General features: G+C 36.2%; 1 protein-coding gene across 1 annotated transcript in view; it reads right to left on the bottom strand.

The window, feature by feature from the left end:
• ASIC5 (acid sensing ion channel subunit family member 5) overlaps positions 1-15111 on the bottom strand; it is a 28166-nt gene extending 13055 nt beyond the window's left edge. The window contains exons 1-3 of the mRNA XM_088792567.1: positions 14523-15111; positions 12275-12581; positions 158-395 (exon numbers count right to left, since the gene is read on the bottom strand). Coding sequence (XP_088648693.1) covers positions 158-395; positions 12275-12581; positions 14523-14721 — 744 coding nt within the window. The 5' untranslated portion in view covers positions 14722-15111. The remainder of the gene's footprint in view (positions 1-157; positions 396-12274; positions 12582-14522) is intronic.
• Positions 15112-25141: the final 10030 nt, after the last annotated feature.

Raw genomic sequence — 25141 nt, 5'->3', positions numbered from 1 at the left:
CCACAACCCCTGCTATTATAAGACTGAGCTAATGGAATATAATCTTTGAGACAATTTATATTAATTTCTCATGGGAGTGAACTTTATTTCAATGTAAAACAGTACCATAAAGTAGCTTATTATATTGATGATATTTGAAGAAATATCAAATTATTACCTGTGAGCCACATGGCTTCCCAAAAAAGTCACATTTCAACAAAGTGCTATTGTTGAGATAAAAGCCGTTTTTCTTGACAAACTCTGTAATGCTGAAATTTTGTTGACTTGCAAGAAAATCAATAACCTCTTTAGAGACAGTGGAATTGGCACTGATTTCCTGGAGATGGAGGACTTTGGATACAACATGCCATAAGAAAAAAATAACACCAAATTTGGCTGCAGCATCTGTTTGGAACCTAGTAGTAGGAATAAAGGTAATATTTAGAATAATGAAAACTTATTATCTAGAGGACAGAGACCAAATATCTGGACCCTATCAATTCTCCAGCTTCTCTCCTATACTTTCCCTCATTCATAATATTTTTAAAAAAATTTGGATTCCTAAGAGGTCTTTGTCACATCCTACAATTTACCTTGTATTTGTACACTTAGTTTCACTTACCTGGAATACCTCCCAGACCTTGATCTGGGCACATCCTGATGGATCCTTAAGAGTCAACATAAAGGGATGGGTGGAAATGTACAGTGGTTAAGAATACAGGAGACATAGGAGCCATATTTCCTGGGTTCAAATCACAGTTCCGCCATTATTGTGGCCTTGTACAGCATCTGCATAGCTACTCTGTATGCTAGAACTATATTTCCCAACGTCCGTTTTCTTGTATGTATCTGTTTACAATCCGAAGCTCATTGTAGGCCAGAAGCTATGGTCACTCACACACGCTGTGATTGATCTCCTGCCTGAACTTGTAGTGTGGGACAATAGCCAGGACCACATTTCCTCTAGCTCCTGTCCAATCTCCACTTTTAGCTTCTTCAAATCCAGTGTCAACTGAGAGTGCAGCCTGGAGAAGGTGCCAACTTATCCTGTTGGTCACCATCAAGATGGATGGTAGTAAAATAGAGACACACACTTCCAGCTTGTATTCATTTCCTTCCCTTCAAACTTATTTTCCTTTCTGCCTGCTGACTTCAGGCCCAGCACCAGAAACAGAGGCAATAGTCGTACAAAGACTGCTTAATCAGCCCCTGCTATTCAGTGGGGCTTAATCGCTATAATACATTCCATATTTTATGTCACTCAGAGTGGTTCTGTTTCTGTGATCAAGCCAGCTTTGTTACAGCCACAGAATGGTATGACATAGCAAATTTCACCTCACTGTCACTCAGTTTCCTCACTTCTAAAGTTGGCATATGTTACTATAACCACTTTCAGAATGTTATTTTGGTAATTAAATGTTATTTCCTAAAACCTTGAGAAGACTGCCTGAAATGTAGTGAGTGTTAGGTAAATATTCATTAAATAAATGCTTCATTATTATGTTTTCCTGGCAATAAAAGCAGAAGTAATCTATTTGCTTTAACTACTGTAAGTAATTTGTAATTCTCTTATTTTGGGGGAGGATTTCTGCCTTGCATTATGTATGGTTTTTTTCTTTGCATACATTATAGTTTTTTTCAAAATGTGATTAGTATTTGGTATTATAAATCTTAAAACTGAACCAACTTTCTCTGTAGTACAAACTAAAGTCAGGGAGCGCGATACCTCCCGCATTGTTCTTTTTTCTTAGGATTGCTTTGGCTATTCGGGGTCTTTTGTGGTTCCAAATATATCTGATGATTTTTTTGTTCTATTTCTTTAAAAAATGCCATTGGGATTTTGATGGGGATTGCTTAAATCTGTATATTGCTTTGGGTAATATGGGCACTTTATGTTGATTCTTCCAATCCATGAGCACGGAATGTCTTTCCGTTTCTTTGTGTCTTCTTCAATTTCTTTTAAAAATGTCTTATAGTTTTCAGCATATAGGTTGTTCACATCCTTGGTTAAGTTTATTCCTAGGTATTTTATTCTTTTTGTTGCAATTGCAAAAGGAATTTTTTTGTTGTTTTTTTTAAATTTCTTTTTCTGAGATTTCATTGTTAGTATATAGGAATGCAATGGACTTTTGTACATTGATTTTGTAGCCAGCAACTTGACTGTATTCGTTGACTGTTTCTAATAGCTTTTTGGTGCAGTCTTTAGGGTTTCCTATATATAGCATCATTTCATCTGCAAAGAATGACAGTTTAACTACTTCATTCCCAATTTGGATGCATTTTATTTCTTTCTCTTGCCTGATTGCTCTGGCGAGGACTTTCAATACTATGCTGAAAAGCAGAGGTGATAGGGGACAGCCCTGTTGTGTTCCTGAACATAGATAAAGGGCTTCAGTTTTTCACCATTAATTATGAGATTAGCTGAGGGCTTGTCATATATGGCCTTTATTATGTTAAGGTATTTTCTTTCTATAGCTATTTTATTAAGCGTTTTAATCATAAATGGATGTTGTATCTTATTAACTGCTTTTTCTGCATCAATTGATATAATCATATGATTTTTGTCCTTTATTTTGTTTATGTGATGTATCACATTGATGAATTTGCGGATGTTGAACCATCCTTGTACCCCTGGGATAAACCCCACTCCCTGACTTTAGCTTGTACTACAGGGTAACAATAATCAAAACAGCATGGTATTGGCAGAAAAATAGACACATAGACCAATGGAATAGAATTGAGAACCTAGAAATAAAACCACATAAATATGGGCAGATAATTTTTGACAAAGCAAAAAGCATACAATGGAGAAAAGACAGCCTCTTCAATAAATGGTGCTGGCAGAATTGGAAAGCCATGTGCAAAAGAATGAAACTGGACTGCTATCTGTCACCATGTACCAAAATTAATTCAAAATAGATCAACGACTTAAGCATAAGACCTGAAACAATAAGCTGCATAGAAGAAAACATAGGTACTAAACTTATGGACCTTGAGTTCAAAGAGCATTTTATGAATTTGACTCGAAAGGCAAGGGAAGTAAAAGCTAAAATAAATGAATGGGACTATATCAAACTTAAAAGCTTCTGCACAGCAAAAGAAACCATCAACAAAATAAAGAGGTAACCAACTGAATGGGAGAAGATTTTTGCAAACAGTGCCTCCGATAAGAGGCTAATATCCAAAATATCCAAGGAACTCATACAACTCAGCAACAAAGAAAAAAAAAACAATTGAAAAACGAGCAGAGGACCTGAAGAGACATTTCTCCAAAGAGGATATACAAATGGCAAATAGACATAAAAAATTGCTCAACATCACTAATCATCAGAGAAATGCAAACAAAAACCACAATGAGATGTCACCTCACCCCAGTCAGAATGGCTATCATCAACAAGACAAATAGTAACAAGTGTTGGAGAGGCTGTGGAGAAAAAGGAACCCTCATACACTGTTGGTGGGAATGCAGACTGGTGCAGCTGTTATGGAAGGCAGTGTGGAGGTTCCTCAAAACCTTACGAATAGAATTACCATATGATCCAGCAATCCCTCTCCTGGGTATCTACCCAAAAAATCTGAAAAGATTTATCCATAAAGGCACGTGTGCTCCAATGTTCATTGCAGCTTTATTTACGGAGGCCAAGACATGGAAACAACCAAAATGTCCTTCAATAGATGAATGGATAAAGAAGTTGTGGTATATATACACAATGGAATACTATTAGGCAGTAAGAAAAGATGAAATAGAACCATTTGTGACAACATAGATGGATCTTGCGATTATAATGCTAAGCGAAATAAGTCAGACAGAAAAAGCAGAGAACCATATGATTTCACTGATATGAGGTATATAAACCAAAAACAACAAAAGAACAAGACAAACAAATGAGAAATAAAAACTCATAGACAGACAATAATTTAGTGGTTCCCAGAGGGTAAGGGTGGTAGATGAGGGTAAAGGGGATCAAATATATGATGATAGAAGGACTAACTCAGGGTGGTAAACACACCATGCGACTTATAGATGATGTAATACAGAATTGTACACCTGAAATTTATGTAACTTTACTAACAGTTGTCACCCCAATAAACTTAAATAAAAAACAAACAAACAAACAAAAAACTTTCTCTCCTTAAATTGACTGCTAGAAAGCATGAAATGAAATGTGTGATCCACTCTTGATAAGTGTACAGGACCATGTTGTATGTAGTTTGTGTGTAAACTCACTCCTGGGCCTCCTTTATGTCACTTCCCTTTATATTATTATCTTTTATGTAATTTTTCTTTCTCAGACAAGCCACGTTTGTCAAGGTAGGGCATACACAAAACCAAAACTGGAAAATAAAATACCAAAGCAACATCATATGTTCATTTAGAGATAAGAAACTGCTTTCACGATCAGCCTCTAATATAACACCTTACTTAATCAGCCTTGCAAGGCCTGTCTTAAAATTGCCAGCCTGAGTTCTAGAACCTTATAAATACCCTCCTTTCTTTAGAGATACTCTTAATCTTGCATTATGGTGGTATCTTACCTAACTACAGTATATCTAACAATCCTGCTTTTCTTTGAAAAGAATTCTACTGATCTTTTGAGGAGTTAACAGCCTACATTAGTAATAGATTTTGGGGAGAAGAGAAGCCCTAAATTGAGCAATGGACCTTTAACCTAATTCAGCTTTCTAACTCTGAATGACTGATAAGATGTGCTCCAAAGCCCTGTGACTTTGGAATCCTATACAGGCTGAGTCAATACTGCCTCACACACAACGTTCACTGGATTCTTCTGAAACTAATTATGCCGAGAAATGAAGGAATTACCATATGTGGAGGAGTTCCAGATACAATAGATAAAAAGGTTAAAGGGGAGTGCATTTTAAAATATTTTTAAAGATGGTTTTTATTATACTATTAATAATTGAGACCATGAGTGTAATTTAAGTAGGTGAATTAAACTTAATGAATAAAATCTAACAATATTTGGAACAATGGAAGTGAAAAATTTTGTGAGACATATTGTTCAGCATAAAACCAGAAAGTTTTGCTCTGAGTTTATTTTCACCTTCATTTCAAACTTCAAAACCTTTCCAAGTATATATTTTTAGAAATCTTGCTTAGTTATAGTTTGTCTTACTTTTTTACTTAACATCTTGGTAAGATGCTAGTAAAAGAAAATAATAATAAAAATACACTGATTTGTTTGAATAATTTAATTACCCATAACCAGTTATTAATCTGTCTTTCTTATGTCTATTAATGCTTCTAACTACACTTCCCCAAATTATATGACCCAAATTAGTAAGTTTTATCTGCTGTCCAAGTTGATGGCTGACTCAGAACTTCATTGAATCCCATTCAAACAAACCTAACTGTACCATGTAGTAACAAGACATTTGTATTTTAGAAATCATTTCATGGAAAGGAAAAATGTGGAAGAACATCAGCTTTCTGCACTCTCCTATCAGCTAATTTTAACATCTTATAATTCTCTCATTAATTAATAAAATCTTGATACATGTTTATTTTATATTTGTATGAGAGTCATGATTTTATCTTTTATTTAAAATCCTTTTACATTTTTTTTTGTGTGTATTTAAACAGTAGATTTGGAATAAACAAAGAAGCACAGGGATTATTGTAAAGATGAAGAAACAGCTACTTGTTTTAAAACCACCGATCAAATAACAGTATCACATCCAGTTATTTTCTCTATATTAGTAGAAAACAAAATCAGGAATCGTTTTTACCAAATATAATGGAAATTTATGATGAATTTTATGGTGAAGTTATTTTAGTGGAAATTTTTGACACAGAGACATTTGAAAGCCACCAAAATTGATTCCCCTCCCCCAAACAGTCATGGGCAGTATTGCAAGTCCTGTGACTTATTGTGAAATTTGATTTTTATGAATTTCTGCCACGTGTATTCTTCTGAGTTTGTCTTCCTTTGTATAGCCATTGCTTCATGGGAAAGGAACTTTTCAAAATTAAAATTAATATGTATTCTTCAATCAACTGTGAGTAAAGCTAGATTGACAAATATGGCTGTGCTGTCTTCTGAACATAAATACATAAAGAAGATTAATTTTGATGAAACCATTGACAAATTCACAGAAAAAAAAGGCTGGAAAAATGGCAACTACAATGCTATTATTCATCACAGCAAAAAATTTTAAAACGTATTTTTATTTCAAATATATATTAATGTTAAAAAGTACTAATTCTTTTCCTTTTTTCTGTTTTTGTATTGTATTTTTAAACATTTTTTATTGGAATCAATACATATAGGTCATCATTATCGTTTGTTTAATTTCAAGATTGTTACTGAAAATATTTTTGTCATATAGAAAAAGAGACTTAAAAAAGAGACTTAAAAAATCATCCACTCTGAGCTGTCATATACACTGGATAGGTTCCTGGTACCACTGCAAAAGGTAACCCCTTCCCAATAATCTGAAGTCCCTTGGCACAATTTCCTCATCTCAGGGATTCATTCCTACTTTCAAGAAAGATTAGCACAAGGAATGTAAGAACAGGGATCTGTCAGCAGACCTCTGTTCCAGTCCCTAGCGGGTAACTTTAAGTAAATTGCAATGTTAATGAAGCCTTACTTTCTCTCTTGTGAATTGAAGGCAATGCAGTTTTAGAACAATGGTCTTCAGACTGGAACATTCACGTGCCTGATGGTACCCATGAACGAAGAATTTTAAAGGGAATACATTTCCATATTCTCCTGTTAAAAAAGTGCTTGCATTCACAATAATTCTTCTCTTGTTTATCAAAGAGTTTTTACCTATCCCCCTCACAAATCTTAGCATATAATGCATACTGGTATGTTACAACCTCAGAGTTCCTAACAGAGGCATAATTAAATTGTAGCTTGCTTCAGGGGAACCTTGATTAATTCTAGGAATTAAGCAAGTCTCCATAAATTTTGTCTTACCCTGTCATGCACATATTTCTCATTAGGGTGAAACTTGGCATTAGAAACTGTGTATTTTGGCCCTTACTGGGACCCTCTAAATTTAGAAAAGCTGAAGTAGAGCAATGAAATTTGTTATATTAAATGTTATTTTGTGAATCTTCCAGATTATTGGGATTTTTAAATGAAGTCTAGAGATAAAAAAGTTTACATAATTTATATCAATGTACTTTATTCAATCAAGTAGTTAACTTTTTATGGAATCATATCAAATGTTTATCCTTATTGCAGTCAATCCATATCCTATTTGTCATGTAACTCACAGTATTTTCGATCTCCTAAAAATAAGGCATGACCTTAAAGTTATAGTAACAGCTTTAGATGTCAATTTAAAATATGCGAATGGAATACAGTTTTTCAAAGTTCTTTTATATGGCACATGAACTAAAAAGTTTAAAGACCATTGACTTTGAGAATCAGACAGGAGACAACTTGAGTTCTTTCCCTAACTTGCCAATAATTTGCTGTACAATTTTGTATAAGATACTCATGAACTGATAGCCAAAGAATCTATCTGTAAAATTAGTTGAGGATGTCTCTTATCACTACAATGTTGTTGATGCCTTAGTTCTTTGTCAAGAATTTCCCTATTCTACAATTAGCTTCTAGAACATTGAATCTGTTTTTCCTTTGGCTTTCAATGTTTCCGCCATGACGTGCCTGGCTCTTAATCTCTTTGCATTTGTGCTACTGAAATTGCATTGAACTCTTTGAATGTGTAGTTTCACGCTTTTCTGAAAATTTGGGGAGTTTGGAGCTCAATATTTTAAAAATATATTTTTCTACTCCATTTGCTCACTTCTTCTGTACTCTAATTTTGCATATGTTGTTATATGTAATATTGTCCCGCATTTGTCTGAGGTCCTGTTCATTTGTCTTCATTAGTTTTCTCCCCTGTTCTTTAGATCACATACTCTATCAATCTATCTTCAAGTTTACTGTTTTGTTTTGTTTTTCTCCCCCTAGCCAGTTTAAATCTATTGTTGAGCCCCTCTGATGGATCTAGTGAATTTTCCATTTTGGTAATTGTACATATTTGGCCATCCTAATAGGTGTGTATTGGTATCTCATTGTGCATTAATTTGCATTCTCCTGATAACGTATGATATGGAGCAACTTTTCACATAGTTACTTGCCATCTGTATATTTTCTTTGGTGAAGTGTTTGTTAAGGTCTTTGGCCCATTTTTTAGCCACCTTGTTTATTTTCTTATTTTTAAGTTTTAATAGTTATTTGTATATTTTGGATAATACTCCTTTACCAGTATGACTTTTATAAATATTTCTCCCGTTCTGTGGCTTGTCTTTCATTCTCTTAAGCTCTGTTTTTCTTTGTTTTTTTGTGTTGTTTTTTTTTTAAATAATACCCTGGGGCATAAATTGCTCCGGAGTCTGATCCAATTAAATTTGGCCCCTTAACAAATTTATTTTGAGGTCAGTCTCAGATAGTTCTTCTGACCCCAGAAGAAGTCTTCTTGTGTCTCTTTCCTAGATTCTCACTGCAAAAGTAGCTAACCATTTATTTATTTATTTATTTATTTATTTATTTATTTATTTATATAAAGCTTTATTCCTATTAGTCTTTCTTCTTCTTCTCTTTCTCCTTCTCCTTCTCCTCCTCTTGCTTCTTTGTTAAGGAGGGCACAGCTCAGAGGCCCATGTGGAGATGGAACAAGCAACCTTGGTGTTATTAGCACCACACTCTAACCAACTGAGCTAACCTGGCCTTTCATTTAGATTGTTGCTGTCATGGAGCTAATACCCTCCTCTTAATTGCTTACCGCCAAAATCTGTATTGTTTCTGGAAGTTCCCTTAGACTTGAACTTCACCACACTATTATAAGCAGAGTTCCTTTAGGAAGAGCTTCAGAGTTCTTTATTCTTAGGACTTGCCTCTCCCACTGGTCAGAGGCAAGAATCTTTACAAGCAGGGTTCTGGGCAAGCAGTTTCTAGAATACTACCTGGTTTCTAGTATTCTGACTTTGCCTCTCTCAATGTGGAACCTCCACCCTATGAGCAGGCGAGGGTGAAGGTGATTGAGCATCTCAACCTAAAATGCCTAGGACAAAGCTCTTACCCTATAAGCGGGAGTTACATGGAGGAAGAAAGCCCCAATCTCTTAACTATACTGATCTGGAATTTAACCTCTGCAACATGGAGCTGGTTTGGATGAGAAACTTTGGTAACCTGCACTTCCTAGCCTTCATCTTCTAGGGCATGCTGTAGCCCTTGACTAAAAACTTTGAGGAGAAAGAGCCCTGTCTTCTTGGCCAAACCTACCTGGAATTTGCTTGTATAAAGCTCGGACAGAAAGGAGGAGGGAGAGAGTTGTTTGCGGCTCAAGTTCTACAGACTCTTGCTGTTCTTCTGAGATTTAGTAGATTTTCTTGAATAAATATGTCTTCGTTTGCTGTGTTCCCTTAGGACAATTTCCAAATACTTTTTAATATATTTAGGTACATTTTGTTATACTCTAATCATTGTAGTAGATACAGTGATTCTGTCCTTTTTCCCTGCTAACATTTTTAAAAAAATATTTTATGTGGTAAGAACATAAACATGAGGCCCACCCTCTTAAATTTAAGTGTACAATACAGTATTGTTGGCTATAGGAATATTGTTGTACAGCAGATCTCTAGAACTTATGTCTATTCCTTAAATGATACTTTATGCCTGTTGATTAGTAACTCATCATTTTCATTTCTCCCTCCCTCCAGTCCTGGCAACCACCATTCCTCTCTTGATTTTTATGAGTTTGACTATTTTAGATACATACAAGTGGAATCCTACCAGTATTTGTAGGATTGGATTATTTCACGGAATATGATGTCCTCAAGGTTTATCCATATTGTTGCATATTGCAGAATTTCCTTTTTTTAAAGGCTGTATTTATATACTACATTTTGCACTGTGTTTATATACTACATTTTCTTTATCCATTTGTTTGCCAATGGACAGTTAGGTTGTTTTTACATCTTGGCTATTGTGAATAGTGCTGCAATGAACATGGCAGTGCTAATATATCTCCGAGATCCTGATTCAACTCATCCTTTATCCTTTTGAAAAAATACTTAGAAGTGAGATTGCTGGATTATATGGTAGTTCTTTCCTTAATTTTTGGAGGAAGGTTCATACTGTTTTGCATAGAGGAGGCACAGTTCTGCATTCCCACCAACACACAAAGATTCCACATCCTCACCAATACATGTTGTCTTTTTTTTCTTCTTTTTTTATAATACCCCCTAATAAACACAAGGTGATTTCTAATTGTGGTTATGATTTGCATTCCCCTGATGACTAGTGATACTGAGTACCACCTCTTCATGTATCTGTTGGCCATTTGCATGTCTTCTTTGGAGAAATGTCTGTTCAAATCCTTATAACATTTTAAAATTGGATTATTAGTTTTACTGCTATTGAGTTTCACACTAGTTAGACAATTAAGTTCGTGAACTTAACTATCTGACTTTTTTGTTTGTTTGTTTGTTTTGTGTGTTTTTTTGTTGTTGTTGTTGCTTTAGTTAAAATAAATTTTACCAGTTATAGTTTTTCTCTGGGGAGAAAGTTTGTGGAGCTCCTTACAGTACTATTTTGGAAATGATAGATACACTTTAATAAAGGAAACCTGCAACCAATCTTTGCTTTTGTTAGAACAAATACAACTTAAAATAGTATAAGGCAATAGTATTGGAAAATCTTTTGGGAGCTTTGATTTGTTTTTACTTTTTGGGAACTTGATACATTTCTTGAATTCTTATAAGACATGCTATAATATCCACTATATATTGAGCACCTGTCCAAAGAATGCCTCAGGAGTGAGGCAAAATGTATGATCAAAAGATACAGTGAATGTTTCAATAAGAAAAAATATTATAGCAAAAGACACATTGCCATTAACCCCCCTCAAAATACTTCCTCCATCACTTTGAACACACTTATCCCATCATTCTTGCCACTTTCTGAGGCAGTTCTGGAAGTCCTCTTTCGTGAGTGTCTTTACTTCATCCTCCATCATGACACGCTCTGTGTCACACACAACTTCTGGTATGGCAATTTCTATCAAATAAACACATTATGGTGTGTCCTCATCCACCTTATTCACCGGATCTGGAACTGTGCGACTTTTGACTCTTCCCCAAAGTCGAAATGATTCAGGACATCGAAGTAGCCACGGCAGTGCAACTAAAGACACTCACGAAAGAGGACTTCCAGAACTGCTTCAGAAAGTGGCAAGAATGATGGGATAAGTGTGTTTGAAGGGAGGGGGATTATTTTGAGATGATTAATAGCAGTGTGTCTTTTATTATAATAATTGTTTTACATTTAAATATTCACTGTATTATTTGATCACACCTTGTATATTACCTCATTTAATGTAACAGCAAACGTGTGAAGTAGATATATCATTTTGTACATACAAAAATAGAAGCTAAGAAGGTTAAATGACTTTTCCATCATCAAATAGTTGATAAGCAGTGGATCTTAAGGAACCTCTTATCAACATCCCCCACCCTCCACCAGGTGAAAATCCTATGTGTGACCTTTCAGGCTTGACGATAGCCAATTACAGGACTGCCTGGAAGGCCTACTGGGGGAAAGCTACCCATTCCACAGCAGACTTGGTGCACAGTCAGTACATTGTAGTTTTCTGACAGAAGTTGTAGTCAAGGACTCAAGATAGTCATAGCAGATCATTAAACCAAGTGTGAGGCTCTTGTGAGCTCAGGGCCCTGTGTGACTGCACAGGTCACACATCCATGAACATGGCCCTGCCTTTATTTCATTAAATATCATATACACATTAGAATATTTCATACGTCCATACTTTTGCACAATAGCTTTCTTTTCAAGTTCTTCCTCAACTCCACCTAGAAATTTCCTGGTCATCCTTTAATCCTCTGACTTCCATGTCACCTATTCTCTGTGCTTTCAGAGTCTTTGCACATATTTGTATTGTGTTGTACATTTACCATACATATTGCACTGTGATTGTTTATGTTTCTCCTTTTTCACTATTTAACAAGCTTGTTAAGTACAAGGATGAAGACTTTTACATCTATATCAATCACAGGGTTTGGTGCATTGGCTAGCATGTAATTGTGGATGGCAGGAAGGAAGGAAGAAGAAAAATAAGTGAAAGAAGAAATCAATAAGCTTTTTGTTTCCCAAATTTATGTGTTTAAGTACAACTTAAGAGCTGAAATTGTTTGATGTATGTTAAATATTGCATAATAAAATTCGATTTCAATCATCCAAGAAAGGTTATACTACCAAAGTTATAGAAATGTTATTATTAAAAGAGTAATTTTTACCTGTTCAAATTACAAAACGTCACAGCCGGGAACTCAATTTTTTCCACATACTGAACCTCTACAGATGTTGTGGTTGGCCATGAGAAGTAGTTGACCAAGTGACCGTAGGTTTGCCACATCACTAGTGAGACTGAGCCCAAGACCACCACCATCCAGATCATCTTGCGAATTTTGCTCCGGTTCCGAACAATATTCTGTACCCCATGAAAGGAAGTGGAGATAGCAAAGTCATGGTCAAACTTCTTTCGGTCAGTGCGAGATGGCAGTGGTTTCTTTGAAAGGCAGAGCTTTATCTTTTCCAAGAGTCCTTAAGATTTTGCCCACAAAATAATAAAATTAAAAAAAGTAATAAGTTAGGGAATCTTAGTGCTATCTGTGAAAAACACAACTCACATATACTTAAACAGGTTACTCTTTATGTGTAAGACATTAAATTTCATCTTGAGTTGCACAGACTATTCAGGGATTGAGAAGTAGAAGTGTTGACCGCATGGGACTAATGAGAATATACTAATGCTATTTATAAAGTGCTTCTTGTTAATGCAAATGTATATGTTGTTACTCCCAATTTCAAAATCAACCTATCCTGAATGCATTGCTTACAACAGCTCTAAAAAATCTTACAACTGTTTACAATAATCTTTAAAAAAGTATCTCTAATTTTTAAAATACTCCTTTTCTCTAAGGAATCATGAAGTCCCTTAAATATCATGAACAAAATCAGGCAGATTCTTCTAAGAGTCATAAGTGGGGCTAAAAAACTATTCTTAGTCCTATCGTGATGTATTATATGGCTGAATGTAATGTCTATTGCTTCATATGCTTAGGTACACAATTATTTTATTTCAGTTGGTTATTTAGTCAGAATATTTAAAGTTGCATTATTAAAGTAATCTATTTTCTATCTCTTTACACAGTGAATTCATTTTTTCCAGACTATCAAGTCTCATAAAGATTCATAATTAGGTGAATTAACTTTTACATATTTTGCTTTAACTCAAGAAGTATTATTTTTGTCAACTAATCAGCATTAATTTATTTCTAAAAGGTTTCAAGTGTTAGTTATCACTAAATCATTACTTAATACTTTGTAAGTTTCCAATCACTTGACTAAGCTTAAGTGATTGATATATAAAAATCTAGAAAAGGCACCTATAACAGTTTCTAAGGGATTCAATTTCATTTGTAAAATGTTGGGACACAATTACAAAACTATACACTAAGCAGGGAAGTTTGTATTAATCTGATTAGCTTGAATTTTGACTAAAATTTTATAGTAGCCCACTTACTATTGTTTTTACTATCAAATTAGGTACTATAATATAAATTAATTGGCACAGTCCCAGGGCAAAATCAGAAATATAAGAAAAACTATTATTATTATTCATTAGGAAAATAAGTTTAATAATGCTCCTTTGTGGATTATTTAGCCATCAGTTACAAACACATATGAAGAATTGACTCTGAAGGAAGAATAGGTCAGTCTCCAGTGTATAATTGTGTACCTGACAGCCTTCCTACTATAGGGACCAAAGCAGTTAAAAGGGGAAGAGTGATCTAAGAACCAGTAACTGGCCAACCAATGTATTGCTGGTTGTAAGCATTGCCCTGAAAAATATGTTTCAACTGTATGTGTCAAAAATTAGCTTGTTTAATATAGATCTACTTCTTAACAATTGCTTTGGTTGTACTGGTATATTCTCAGTCATTTGCTAGGCTTTTAAAAGGGCTTTTAAATATTAGTTGAGATGAGTAGTGAAGAAACAAGGTGATGTATCACTGTGAGAAAGATTAGAATTGGTTTAGTGAATTGTTAATCTGCTTGCAAAGTAGGAAGCTTCTTACTTTCCTGACTAAAGCATACACTATGTAATTAAGGGGGATGGCCCTTGCATTGAATACTGATCTTTACAGAGGTATTTTGAAGAACATCAAATAAATTTTGCTATATTTTAAAAATAAAACTTGTAGGTATGTGATAAATAGAAACAAACAAACAAAAAATACCCTCGAAACAAAATAAAACAACAAAACAGATTCTAGTATATAGTAATATTTTAAAACGATTTTTGACTCTCTCATACAAATTACTCTTTTCTTAAATAACAAAAACTGTATTACTTATATCCAAGTTAACCTTGGAAATCATATTTTCCAAATGAAAAAACAATCCCCTTTTCCCTTTGCTAATTTCTGGCTGTTAGAAATGAAAATTGTAACTGCTCTGAGGATTTCACTCTTTACCCACCTTTCTCAGCATATGCCTTTGATTTCTCCTTCTGCTCCATCTGCAGTTTCAGTAAGCAGGAGTCCTTGGGGGTATATCCACTTTTCATCAATAACCATGTTCCTTTGGTGCCCTTTATATTAAATACTGCAGATGAAGTTGTAAACCGTGTAGGCAATTTAAATGGTTGTGTTGCTAAGTTTTGCCTCAGAAAGCACATAGTTCGCAAACCAAAAATGCATGCAGAACCAGCTATGGGCCTTTATGGACTGATGAATAACAATCATAGAGTGAAACCAAAGAAGAAATAGAATTAGAAAACTGTTTTTTCAGAATTAGAGACAATCCCAACAGATATCTGTGCTTTTAGAATACCCCTGACCAGGCTAGCTGACACTCAGGGACTTACTTGGCAGAGTCTCTTTAGCTTTTATTTCTCCCTCTTTCTGGGCACAAGTTTAAATCAAAATGCTCGTTGGAATACAATTCAGGGGGCAAAGATGTCTTTTTGGTAGAAATTTTTTAGTAACAGATGAAGCTATTGAAAAACAGAAATAGTAATCAACAAAAATGACAAAAAAACACCAGAAAATATCACAAGAAGAAATGATTGTTGAAAGTACATAAATTCATTCAAGCAAAAAGGCCAATTATGCATTTGTATTCAAATTTTTGAGAAATTACTAGAATTTTTATATTAAATAATAAACTGGAGAATCTGCACTATTGTGTATTAATGGCACCGTCTCTTGACCCAGTTGAGGAATTGCATGCATCTCTATTTAGAGCCACTTAGAGTTGCCATGGCAATATTTTATAAGTATATAACCACTAAACATGAATATAGTTACATAGTATATTCTTCTTATATATTCTTGGAAACTCAGTAATATAAGTTGGAAACGGTCTTATATAGAAGCAAACTAAGAAATTTCAAGGGATGTAAATGAATGAACTGTGTTTCTGGAAGATGGGATAAATTAAGGTTACCTACTTAGATGGCTACATATTTTCTTATTAATATTTATAGTGAAGACAATATTATGGAAGCTATGGCTAGATTTTGAGTAAGTGTGCTTCTATGCTGTTTGCGCTTAATATTAAGCGCAAACAGCATAGAAGCACACTACTATGGCACAATATATATATATATATATATATATATATATATATATATATATATATATATTCTCGCATTTTTTTTCTTTAGTCTTCAGTCTTTGGAATTGAGGATGTTAAGATAGGAAGGCTTTGAATGGCTTCCACAGCTGCATTTCTACTTTCAGAAAGTTTTCTAAGCTAAAGACAATTATTCTCAATTTCTCAAACACTATCATAGGTTGACCTACCCTTCCAGCTACATCATCCCTAATTTGCTTCTTTCCCTCTGGCAACATGGTTTTATTTTATTTTATTTTTTTTTATTTCAGGTACTTCTTATCACCCTAATCTTTCTCTAGCCTTTTGCAACAAATCTGTCAATGAAGTTATAAAAAAATTATTGTCTTTAGCATATCTAATTCGTATTGGTGAAGGGTGAATTTTTATGTCTTCTGTTGTACAATATTAGGAAGAAGAATGTTCCCCAGTGAGACACACATGTCTATTTCCATAATACAGTCAGGTAAAACAGACACAGTTACTTCATATAAAGCCATACCAATTCACCTATAAACTTTTACCTTAATTCCATCAACTTTTATATTCCTAATTACAGGTTCTATTAGGACTTTATCAACAGATTTTGATTTTACAATTCTGTGTAGAAGAATTGTTCCTGGCCGGATATGATATCCAGTCCCATAAGACATTCAGATAAAGATGACATAGCATCTTTACATAAAGCTTGTTTAAGCTTTCCAATTTTCATAATGTCATCAAGTCTTACATTTCTCTATGTTGTTTAATCTAACTGCAGCTCGAGTCAGGGCTTCACCAATAGGTTTAGTGTCACGATTCCTGGAATTTCCATATCCAGAAGTACTGGAAATTTCTCCTTCCTTTCTCCTTTCCCCGACCATTTTACCCATTTTGTGTGGAAAAAAAGAAAGAAAAGAAAGAAAGAAAAAAAAGGTTAAAAGGTTTTGGGTTTGTAGTGAGGGGGGAAACCAAGGGATGCTGGCCTTTTGTCATTCTTTAATTTAATTAACCAGTCTAACTGCTATAAGATTGCCGGGTAGGTTTCTCATTGTAATCTATGTCTCCAGCTTTTAAATTTCTCCAAATTGGGGTAAATAAAGCAGACAAGTTTGGGGCCCTTTAATGTTGGGGGACCCACGGGGGGCACTTTGGCTCATCCAGCCTTTGGTTGTACTATACTTAAACTTTTATTTCAACCCCGTCAACGTCTGTTGTATTTATCCCCATTTTAGAAAATAACCATCTGAAGATTACCACCCTGATGAGATGAGTCTTGTGACTCTCCTTTCTGTTTTCTTTTTGTTTCACCCTCATCGATATTTAAAAACAGATATCTCATTCTGTTTATTTGATTTGGAAGCTCTAGCTCTTAAGTGTACCTTTAAATGGTCTAATCTAATTGGAATATTCCTCATAATAGCCATTGTAATTTTACATTATAATTTCCTTTAGGACTGGCAAAAGTTTGGTAGGACCCTAGCCACAAATGGAGGATAGCTCACATTTTTATCTGGCTATGTTTCAGACCTTCCAACCTCAGTCACCAAGCCGAGTTCATAGGACACACAAAATCTAAGTTGTCCTTTAGTAAGATTTTGCTATCCTTTTTCATTCCTTTCTTCTGTTAAGTGCAAAACAACTGTATTTCCAATGTTGTTGTTGTTGCTGTCATTATTATTATTATTTTACAATATCTTCAAATGTCTAAAAGCAAATAGAAAGGGTTCTAAGTGGACTTTGATATATTTTCTAATTTCTGTCATTCTATCCTATTAAAAACATCTTAATGAGTAGCCATGATAAGAGCTCTCTAAAAGTTTGTATCTGTCTTTTTTTTTCATTTACAAGTGTTTTCTAGTTTAAAGGATCCATCAGATCCTACTAACCTTGAGTAGGATCTTAGTAGGGACCTAGACAAATAAGCATTTTTATGGCTTAACTATGGACACGAGAGACATCCCCAAAGGAAAGTGTTAAAGATACAATCCTGATAGGATGAGCCTTTCAAGACAGAGTGGGTAAATGCTAAGCTCACATCCTCTCAGGACCACAATTACAACTAAACTACAGAACAACCATCACTGAGAATTGCCTAAAGTCTAGATGAACCAAAGTCTTACAACTACTGACATATGGAAGAAGCCACTGGTAGGAAGGGCAGAGACATAGGCTGTGCCATACCCACATGGGAGGGATATCTCAGCTGCAGAGTTCCCCCTCAAAGGAGTGAGGGGTCCCAGCCTAGGGTTCCAGTGCCAGAGAAAGACTTCCCCAAAACTTCTGACTGTGTAAACAAATAGAGGCTGTGGCTGAATGAGACAAAGCCATCTGGAGTCCTAGAGGCTAGTATTAAAGGGCCCACATATAGAGTTACCCACTCAGAGACTCCCTTTCTCTGCGTTCCAGGGCTGGGGCAGCAGCTTGAAAGATGCCAGGGACATAAAGGGAAGAGCCGAGTTTTCTGGCTGCAGGATGAGGCCTGGAGAGTCAGCTTTCTCCCAGAGGGAGGAGATGACAGAAGCTGTTGATTTTTTGTTAAGCCCTCCCCCTTATTGGCATGCAGATGTAAGCAGCAGCCATATTTGAGTCTCCATCAACCTGGTCCCACGCTGGAGATTCTGAGGCCCTGTCTCACCCAACTTTCAGGCCAGCCCAAGCCACACCCAGTGGCTTTTCCATATAAATGGCTTACCTTGACTCATGCAACAGACTTTCCTAAAGTCTCTTAAAGGTTCACACAACCCAAACAAGCAGCATCTGGCTTCAGCATGTCCCATACCTCTGGCTAAGCAACCCTAAGCTCAGCACTAGCAGCAGCTGGCCTTGGTTTACACACTGGCCTCTCAAGGCACCTGGAAGCCCAGTTGGGTGGCAGCCATCTGCAGATTGATTTGTGGCTCATTCCAGGTGGCCACAGGCACAGACTGCAGCTGAATTTACCCTGCATCAGGTCCAGTCCCAGGATACCTCAGGACTGGCACATCTGGGGGTCAGCTTTGGACCAAGGTAGAGCATCACCTGGCTGCCTCCAATGATGACACACCCAAAGAGCAGACTGGACAGGTACCAGAGCCTTGCTAAAGCAAACCGTGTTCTGTAGGGTTAGCCCTTGTGCCATAGCTCCACCACTGTAGTCACAGCCAGTCCTCACAACCAATCAGCTTACAGGTCTATTCCTCCCCTTGACATGCAATCAGCAACCAAGGTTCAACTACAATAGGAGGGTACACACAACCCACACAAGGGACATATCTAGAACACATGGCTCTGGTGACCAGGGAGACTGCACCACTGTGTCCCACAGGACACATACTATATAAGGCCACTCTACTAAGACTGGGAGGTATAGCAGCCCCACCTTCCATAGAAGTAAACACAGGGAGGCAGCCAAAATGGGAAGGCAATGAAACAGTTCCCAAGTAAAAGAACAGAACAAAGCTACAGAAAAAAAAAAAAAAAAAAAAAAAAAAAGAACTAAGCAAAATAAAGACAAGGAAACTACCAGACACAGAGTTCAAAATAACAGTTATAAGGATGTTCAATGATCTTAGGGAAAACTTCAACAAAGAGATAAGAAACATAAAAATGGAGATAGAAAACATGAAAAAAAAAAAAAAGCACCAGTCAGAGATAAAGAAAATAATAACCAAAATGAAGAATACATTAATGAGGATCAACAGTAGATCAGATGAAGCAGAGAATCGAATCAGCAATTTAGAAGATAAGGTAGCAGAAAATACCCAATGAGAACAGCAAAAAGAAAAAAAAAGAAGAAAAAAACATGAGGAGACTTTAAGGGGCCTCTGGCACAACATCAAGGATACCAACATTCACATAATAGGGGAGCCAGAAGGAGAAGAGAGAGAGCAAGGAACTGAAACTTAGTTAAAGAAATAATGACTGAAAACATCCCTAACCTGGTGAAGAAAATAGACATAAAAGCCAGGAAGCACAGAGAGTCCCAAAAAGATGAACCCAAGAAGGCCCACAACAAGACACATCATAATTGAAATGCCAAATGTTACAGACAGAGAGAGAATCTTAAAAGCAGCAAGAGGAAAGCAGTTAGTTGCCTAAAAGCGAGCACCCATAAGACTGTCAGCTGATTCCTCAACACAAATTTTTGCAGTCCAGAAGGGATTGGCACAAATTATTCAAAGTGATGAATAGCAAGGACCTACAACCAAGGGTACTCTACCCAGCAACGCTATCATTTGGAATTGAATGACAGATAAAGAGCTTCCCAGACAAGAAAAAGCTAAAGGAATTCATCACCACCAAACCAGTATTACAAGGAATCTTACAGGGACTTATTGAAGAAGAAGGAAGGCGGAGGAAGAGGAGAAGGAGGAGGAGAGGAAGAAGGAGAAGAAAAAAATATATATATAAACAATAAAATAGTAATAACTACATATATATCAATTAATTTAATGTAAATGGATTAAATGCTCCAATAAAAAGACAGAGGGGGCTGAATGGGTAAGAAAACAAGACCTTTAGTATGTTGCCTACCAGGTACTCACTTTAGATTGAAAGACACACCCAGAGTAAAGGCATAGTGATGTGGAAAAGATAGTTCATGAAAATGGAAATGAAAAAAAAAAAAAAAAAGCTGAGGCAGCAGTACTTATACCAGTCAAAATAGACTTTAAAACAAAAGCTATAACAAGAAACAAATAAGGACCGTGTAATCCCACTTTTGGATATTTATCTGAAGCAACCCAAAACGCTACTTCCAGGGAACATGTGCATCCATATGTTCATTGCAGCATTGTTTACAATGGCCCAGATGTGGAGGCGGCCTGGGTGTCTGTCAATGGAAGAATTGATAAAGAGTAGGTGGTACATATATACAGTGGAATATCGCTTGGCCACGGAAGGAAATGGGTTTTTGCCATCTATAGCAGTATAGATGGACTTGAAGGGTATTGTCCTGAGTGCAGTATGTCAGACAGGGAAAGACAGATGCAATGCGATTTTGCTTACATGTGGACTCTAAAGAACAAAATAAACAAACAAGCACAACAGAAACAGACTCACAAATACAGAGAACATTTTGATGGTTGCCAGATGAGAGGAGGTTTGGGGAGTAGGTAACAAAGGGGAAGGAATTAAGAAGTAGAAATTGTTACACAGTAATCATAGGGATGTAGGGTATAGCATAAAGAATATAGTCAAAAATACTATATTAAGTTGATGCAAAAGTAATTGCGATTTAAAAGGTTAAAAGTAATTGCAATACTGTAATGACTTTTGCATCACCTAATAACTATGTATGGTGTCAGATGGGTACTAGACTTGTTGGGGTGATAGATGGGAGGGGTTGGAGGCAGGGTAAAAAAGCTGAAGGCATTAAGAAGTACAAATTGGTAGTTACAAAATAGTCATGGGGATGTAAAGAAAACATAGGGAATAGAGTTAATAATATGGTAATAAGTGTGCACAGTGCCAGGTGGGTACTAGACTAGTCAGGGGAATCACTTCTTAAATTATATAAATATCTAACCACTATGCTATATACCTGAAATTAATATAAAATGATATTTAATGTCAAAATAAATAAAACGTGTTGTATTTATATCTATTTATATTTGTATATAAAGGGATGTAGCCCTCACAAGATAAAGTTCAATCTTCAAGTTAGAAATAGCCACTCCAAAACACAGGGAAATCACGTCCGTCCCTCTCCCTTCCCTCCCCCACCATGACTGTTTAGATTCCCTAAGTTTAGATCCACAGCCAACTTGCATGCCTGTCAGATGCATACGCATCCTCCAACTGGTGAAATACAAGAATGAGGGGCCCTGTTTTTACCATTTCCAGGTGGGAATGGATGGACACAGAAAAATCCCTTGAGAGCTTGGCATGGCCAGACAGATAGCAAGGTGCAGCCGGGTATGTGCAACCTCTGGATGGTGGAGGCCAGAGAGAAAATATTCTCACAGGTCATAAGGCCAACCTCTCAGGACATACAACAAGATGAAAGGAGAGACCGCAGACAAAGGGAAAAAATAATTAACAAAACACATGAGTACTCATATGAAATCACCAAAACTCATTAAGTCCAAGAAACTAGTTTCGTAAATATTTTCTACTGCTAATCTAAATTTAGAAAAAAAAAAAAAAATCTCATCACTCTGCTTCCAACAAACTCTGCATACAGAGATCTGGGAATCTGACTTGGCAAGAATTCTTACCTTTTGCAGCTCATGCTTGAGGTCTCAGGGTCTTTCACTCTCTAGCAGCTTTGGAGGGAGTAGGGCCCAGCTGGTAAGACATCTTGCTCAGAGCACCAACTGTCGAGGAGGAAGAAACTTTCTTCTGCCCTCAAAGTTCTCTCACCTGGTGTAATAGTCAAATAGACATGAAATAGATTAACCAGACAAAATTACCAAATTTAATTACATGCATGTGTTTAGTCCTCATATACACATGAGATTCAGAGGCCCCACATGCATGAGAGGTTCAGGACAAAAAAGTGAAAATGAGGTGTACGACGTCAGGCTATTAAGTTTGCAAACTTATCCCAGAAAAAGCGCTACATACCTCATTGCTGAATATCACTATGGTCACCTTCAAAGTACTCCCCTTGGGAAGTTATGCACCAACACCAGCACCTAGTCCACCTTCAAAGCAATTTTGGAACTGTTTTTCTGGTATGGCCATCAGAGCTGTCATTATATTACCCTTGATGTCCTGAATGTCATTAAAATGCCTTCCTTGCCATATTTCTTTTATATTTGGGTAAAGAAAAGAGTCATCGGGGGCCAGATCAGGTGAGTAGGGAGGGTGTTTCAATACAGTTGTTTGTTTACTGGCTAAAAACTCTTACAGTGTGGTGTGAGCTGGTGCATTGTCGTGATGCAAGAGCCATGCATTTTTGGTGAAAATTCAGATTGTTTTCATCTAACTTTTTAACGCAGCCTTTTCTGCACTTCCAAATAGTAAACTTGGTGAACTGTTTGTCCAGTTGGTACAAATTTGTAATGAATTATCCCTCTGATATTAAAAAAAAGGTTAGCAACATCGTTGCAACAAGTTTGCGGACTTAATTGTCAGATCTCATATATAGCATTCTGAATTAAGGATGAGGTAGGTGCCTTGGGGCTGCAGAGGGGAGTAAGTTCATTCACAGGACAACAAGAAGAGCAGAATGTTTAGTAATTAGAAGTTTATCAAGCCATGTAGAAAAGTCTTAAAGAGTTGTTTCTGGTGATAACTGTTACGGGCAAGACCCCTAATTGAAATACTTAAGGGAGAGGTAAAAGTTTCTCATGAATCCACAATCTCTGGATTGCCTTCAGCTCAAAATGATTCACATGCAAAAGTGGCACATTTTGGGGATGCCTGTTCTGAACACCTATACAGGAAAATGTTACATATTTGCAACATCATCAGTATCAAACATGTATTAAATATACCATGGATGTGTCCTAATTATTTGTTTATTCAGAAAACCCATCCCTGGCTGGTATGCTTTAAGAATTCTGCTAATTGAGTTTTTTACTCCAATTCTCTGCCATGGTCTGTGACTGGCTCAATCTGTGGGAGGCTCCTGTTTGTCACTCAGCTGCAGACAGTATTGAAAATGTCCTTGGCATTGGTCGAAGTAGGGGGAAGGACTTCATTAATGCTTAACTTGTAGTCCTGGGAGCTTGCAAAATTATGTGCCCGTATAGCACATGACATCAATGTTAACTGGACAGGGTCACATTATCCAAACATTTTACCAGCAATTTTATGACTCTGTCTGATTTCTCAACTTGGATCTCTTATCTCTTTGTGTAGTAGATCATTTGGGAGAAATCTACCTGCCTTCCAGCTGCTTAGGACAAAAATATTGACTTGCCATTATTTTCATACCTTTAGGGGTTATTCTACAGGAGTAAGATGCGTGCTTAGTGCATCTTACAAAAAAGAAAGCAAAACAAATGAGCAAGCAAACAATTCAAAGATGGCAAAATTTCAAAACTGAACATGCACAAGGCACAAATTGTGAAGGCTAATATAATGCAGATGATTTAAAACTATCCCGCATGTGGATTTTACACATTAGAGTAGGATAAACAGTGCCTTCCAAAATTCATGTCCACCCAGAACCTTAATATGACTTTTTTGAAAATAGTCTTCAGAAATGTGATTAGTTAAGAATCTCAAAATGAAGTCATCCTGGATTTAGGATGATGGGTCCTAAATCCAACGACTGTTGTCTTTATAGAGAAAAGAGAAGGAGATTTGGATACAGAGAGGAAGGCTATATAACGAAGAAGGCAGAGACTGGAGTTATACTACTCCAAACCAAGAAATTCCAGGAGCCAGCAGAAGGTGAAAGATGAAAGGAAATTTCTCCCTTAGAGCCTTCGGTGGGAGTATGGTCCTGGCATCACCTTCATTTAGGACTTCTAGAGAACTGTGAGAAAATAAATTTCTGTTGTTTTAAGACACCCTGCTTGTGGTAATTTGTCATAGCTGTCCTCAGAAACTAGGACACATGCTGGAGAAATCAGATGGGTTTTAACTGAGGATTCATAAAAAGTTGTGAAGTTCCTTGGCAACTACAGGAATTTTAAGCTTGATGACAAAGCATAGTTTTGTTATGTTTTTCAAAGGTGATCACTGAAGTTAGATGTGAGATAAAACTCTTTTGCAGATCTATAGAAAAACAAATACAACAATTTAGATGAATGCAAGGATAGGTGTAGACTTTAAATAAATATTATTGCAATGACAAGAAATAATTCATCAATATTTATGTCATAGCATAAGTCCAAAACCTTTGTAACGTTCTCAGTAAATCAAGAACAATGAGAAATATTTGTACACAGTACTTTGGGTTAGCATTAAGTTCCCAGGAATAATTATCTTCATTCAATAAAGGTAGACTATCTAATGCAATCCACATGCTGCTTCCAGATGTGTAGAACATATCAATGAGCAAAACAAAGATCCCTATTTTAGTGGAGCTTCTAGTTTAGCACGAGGTAACAATAAACCTCATCAGTAAGTAAGTGACCTAATGCATTAGAACACAATGTGCTAGGGAAGAAAAAAATAAATAAAACATGACAGGAGAGATAAAGGGTATAGATTATGATAATAATTGGGATAGCAAGTGTAGGAATTCTTGGGAGGGTGGAATTTGAACGAAGTCTTGAAAACAATGAAGGAATTCTTCAAAAGGAGAAGAACATTCCAGGTCCTCTGCATAGCTAGGGCCAAGGTCCAGGGTGGAAGCTCCTTGCTTTTGAGGGGGGACAAAGAACCCAGTATAGGCTGACTATAGTAATGGAGAGGGAATAGAGGATATCAGAAGGGTAATGGGAGGATATGTAATACTGGGCTCATAGGCCATGGTAAAGATTTTGTCTTTTATTTTAATAAAACAGAAAAAATTTGCACATTTGTTTAAAGAGGAAGTGACATGCTCCAATTTACATTTACTCATGCTTAAGGTATTGAGAAATGTGTGTGTGTGTGTGTGTGTGTGTGTGTGTGTGTGT

This window comes from Rhinolophus sinicus, chromosome 15 (assembly GCF_057876585.1).
Source record: "Rhinolophus sinicus isolate RSI-liver-muscle chromosome 15, RSI-T2T, whole genome shotgun sequence".
Classification (NCBI taxonomy): Eukaryota; Metazoa; Chordata; class Mammalia; order Chiroptera; family Rhinolophidae; genus Rhinolophus; species Rhinolophus sinicus.
The sequence above is the reverse complement of the archived record's forward strand: the minus strand, read 5'-3'. Positions and strand labels throughout refer to the sequence as shown.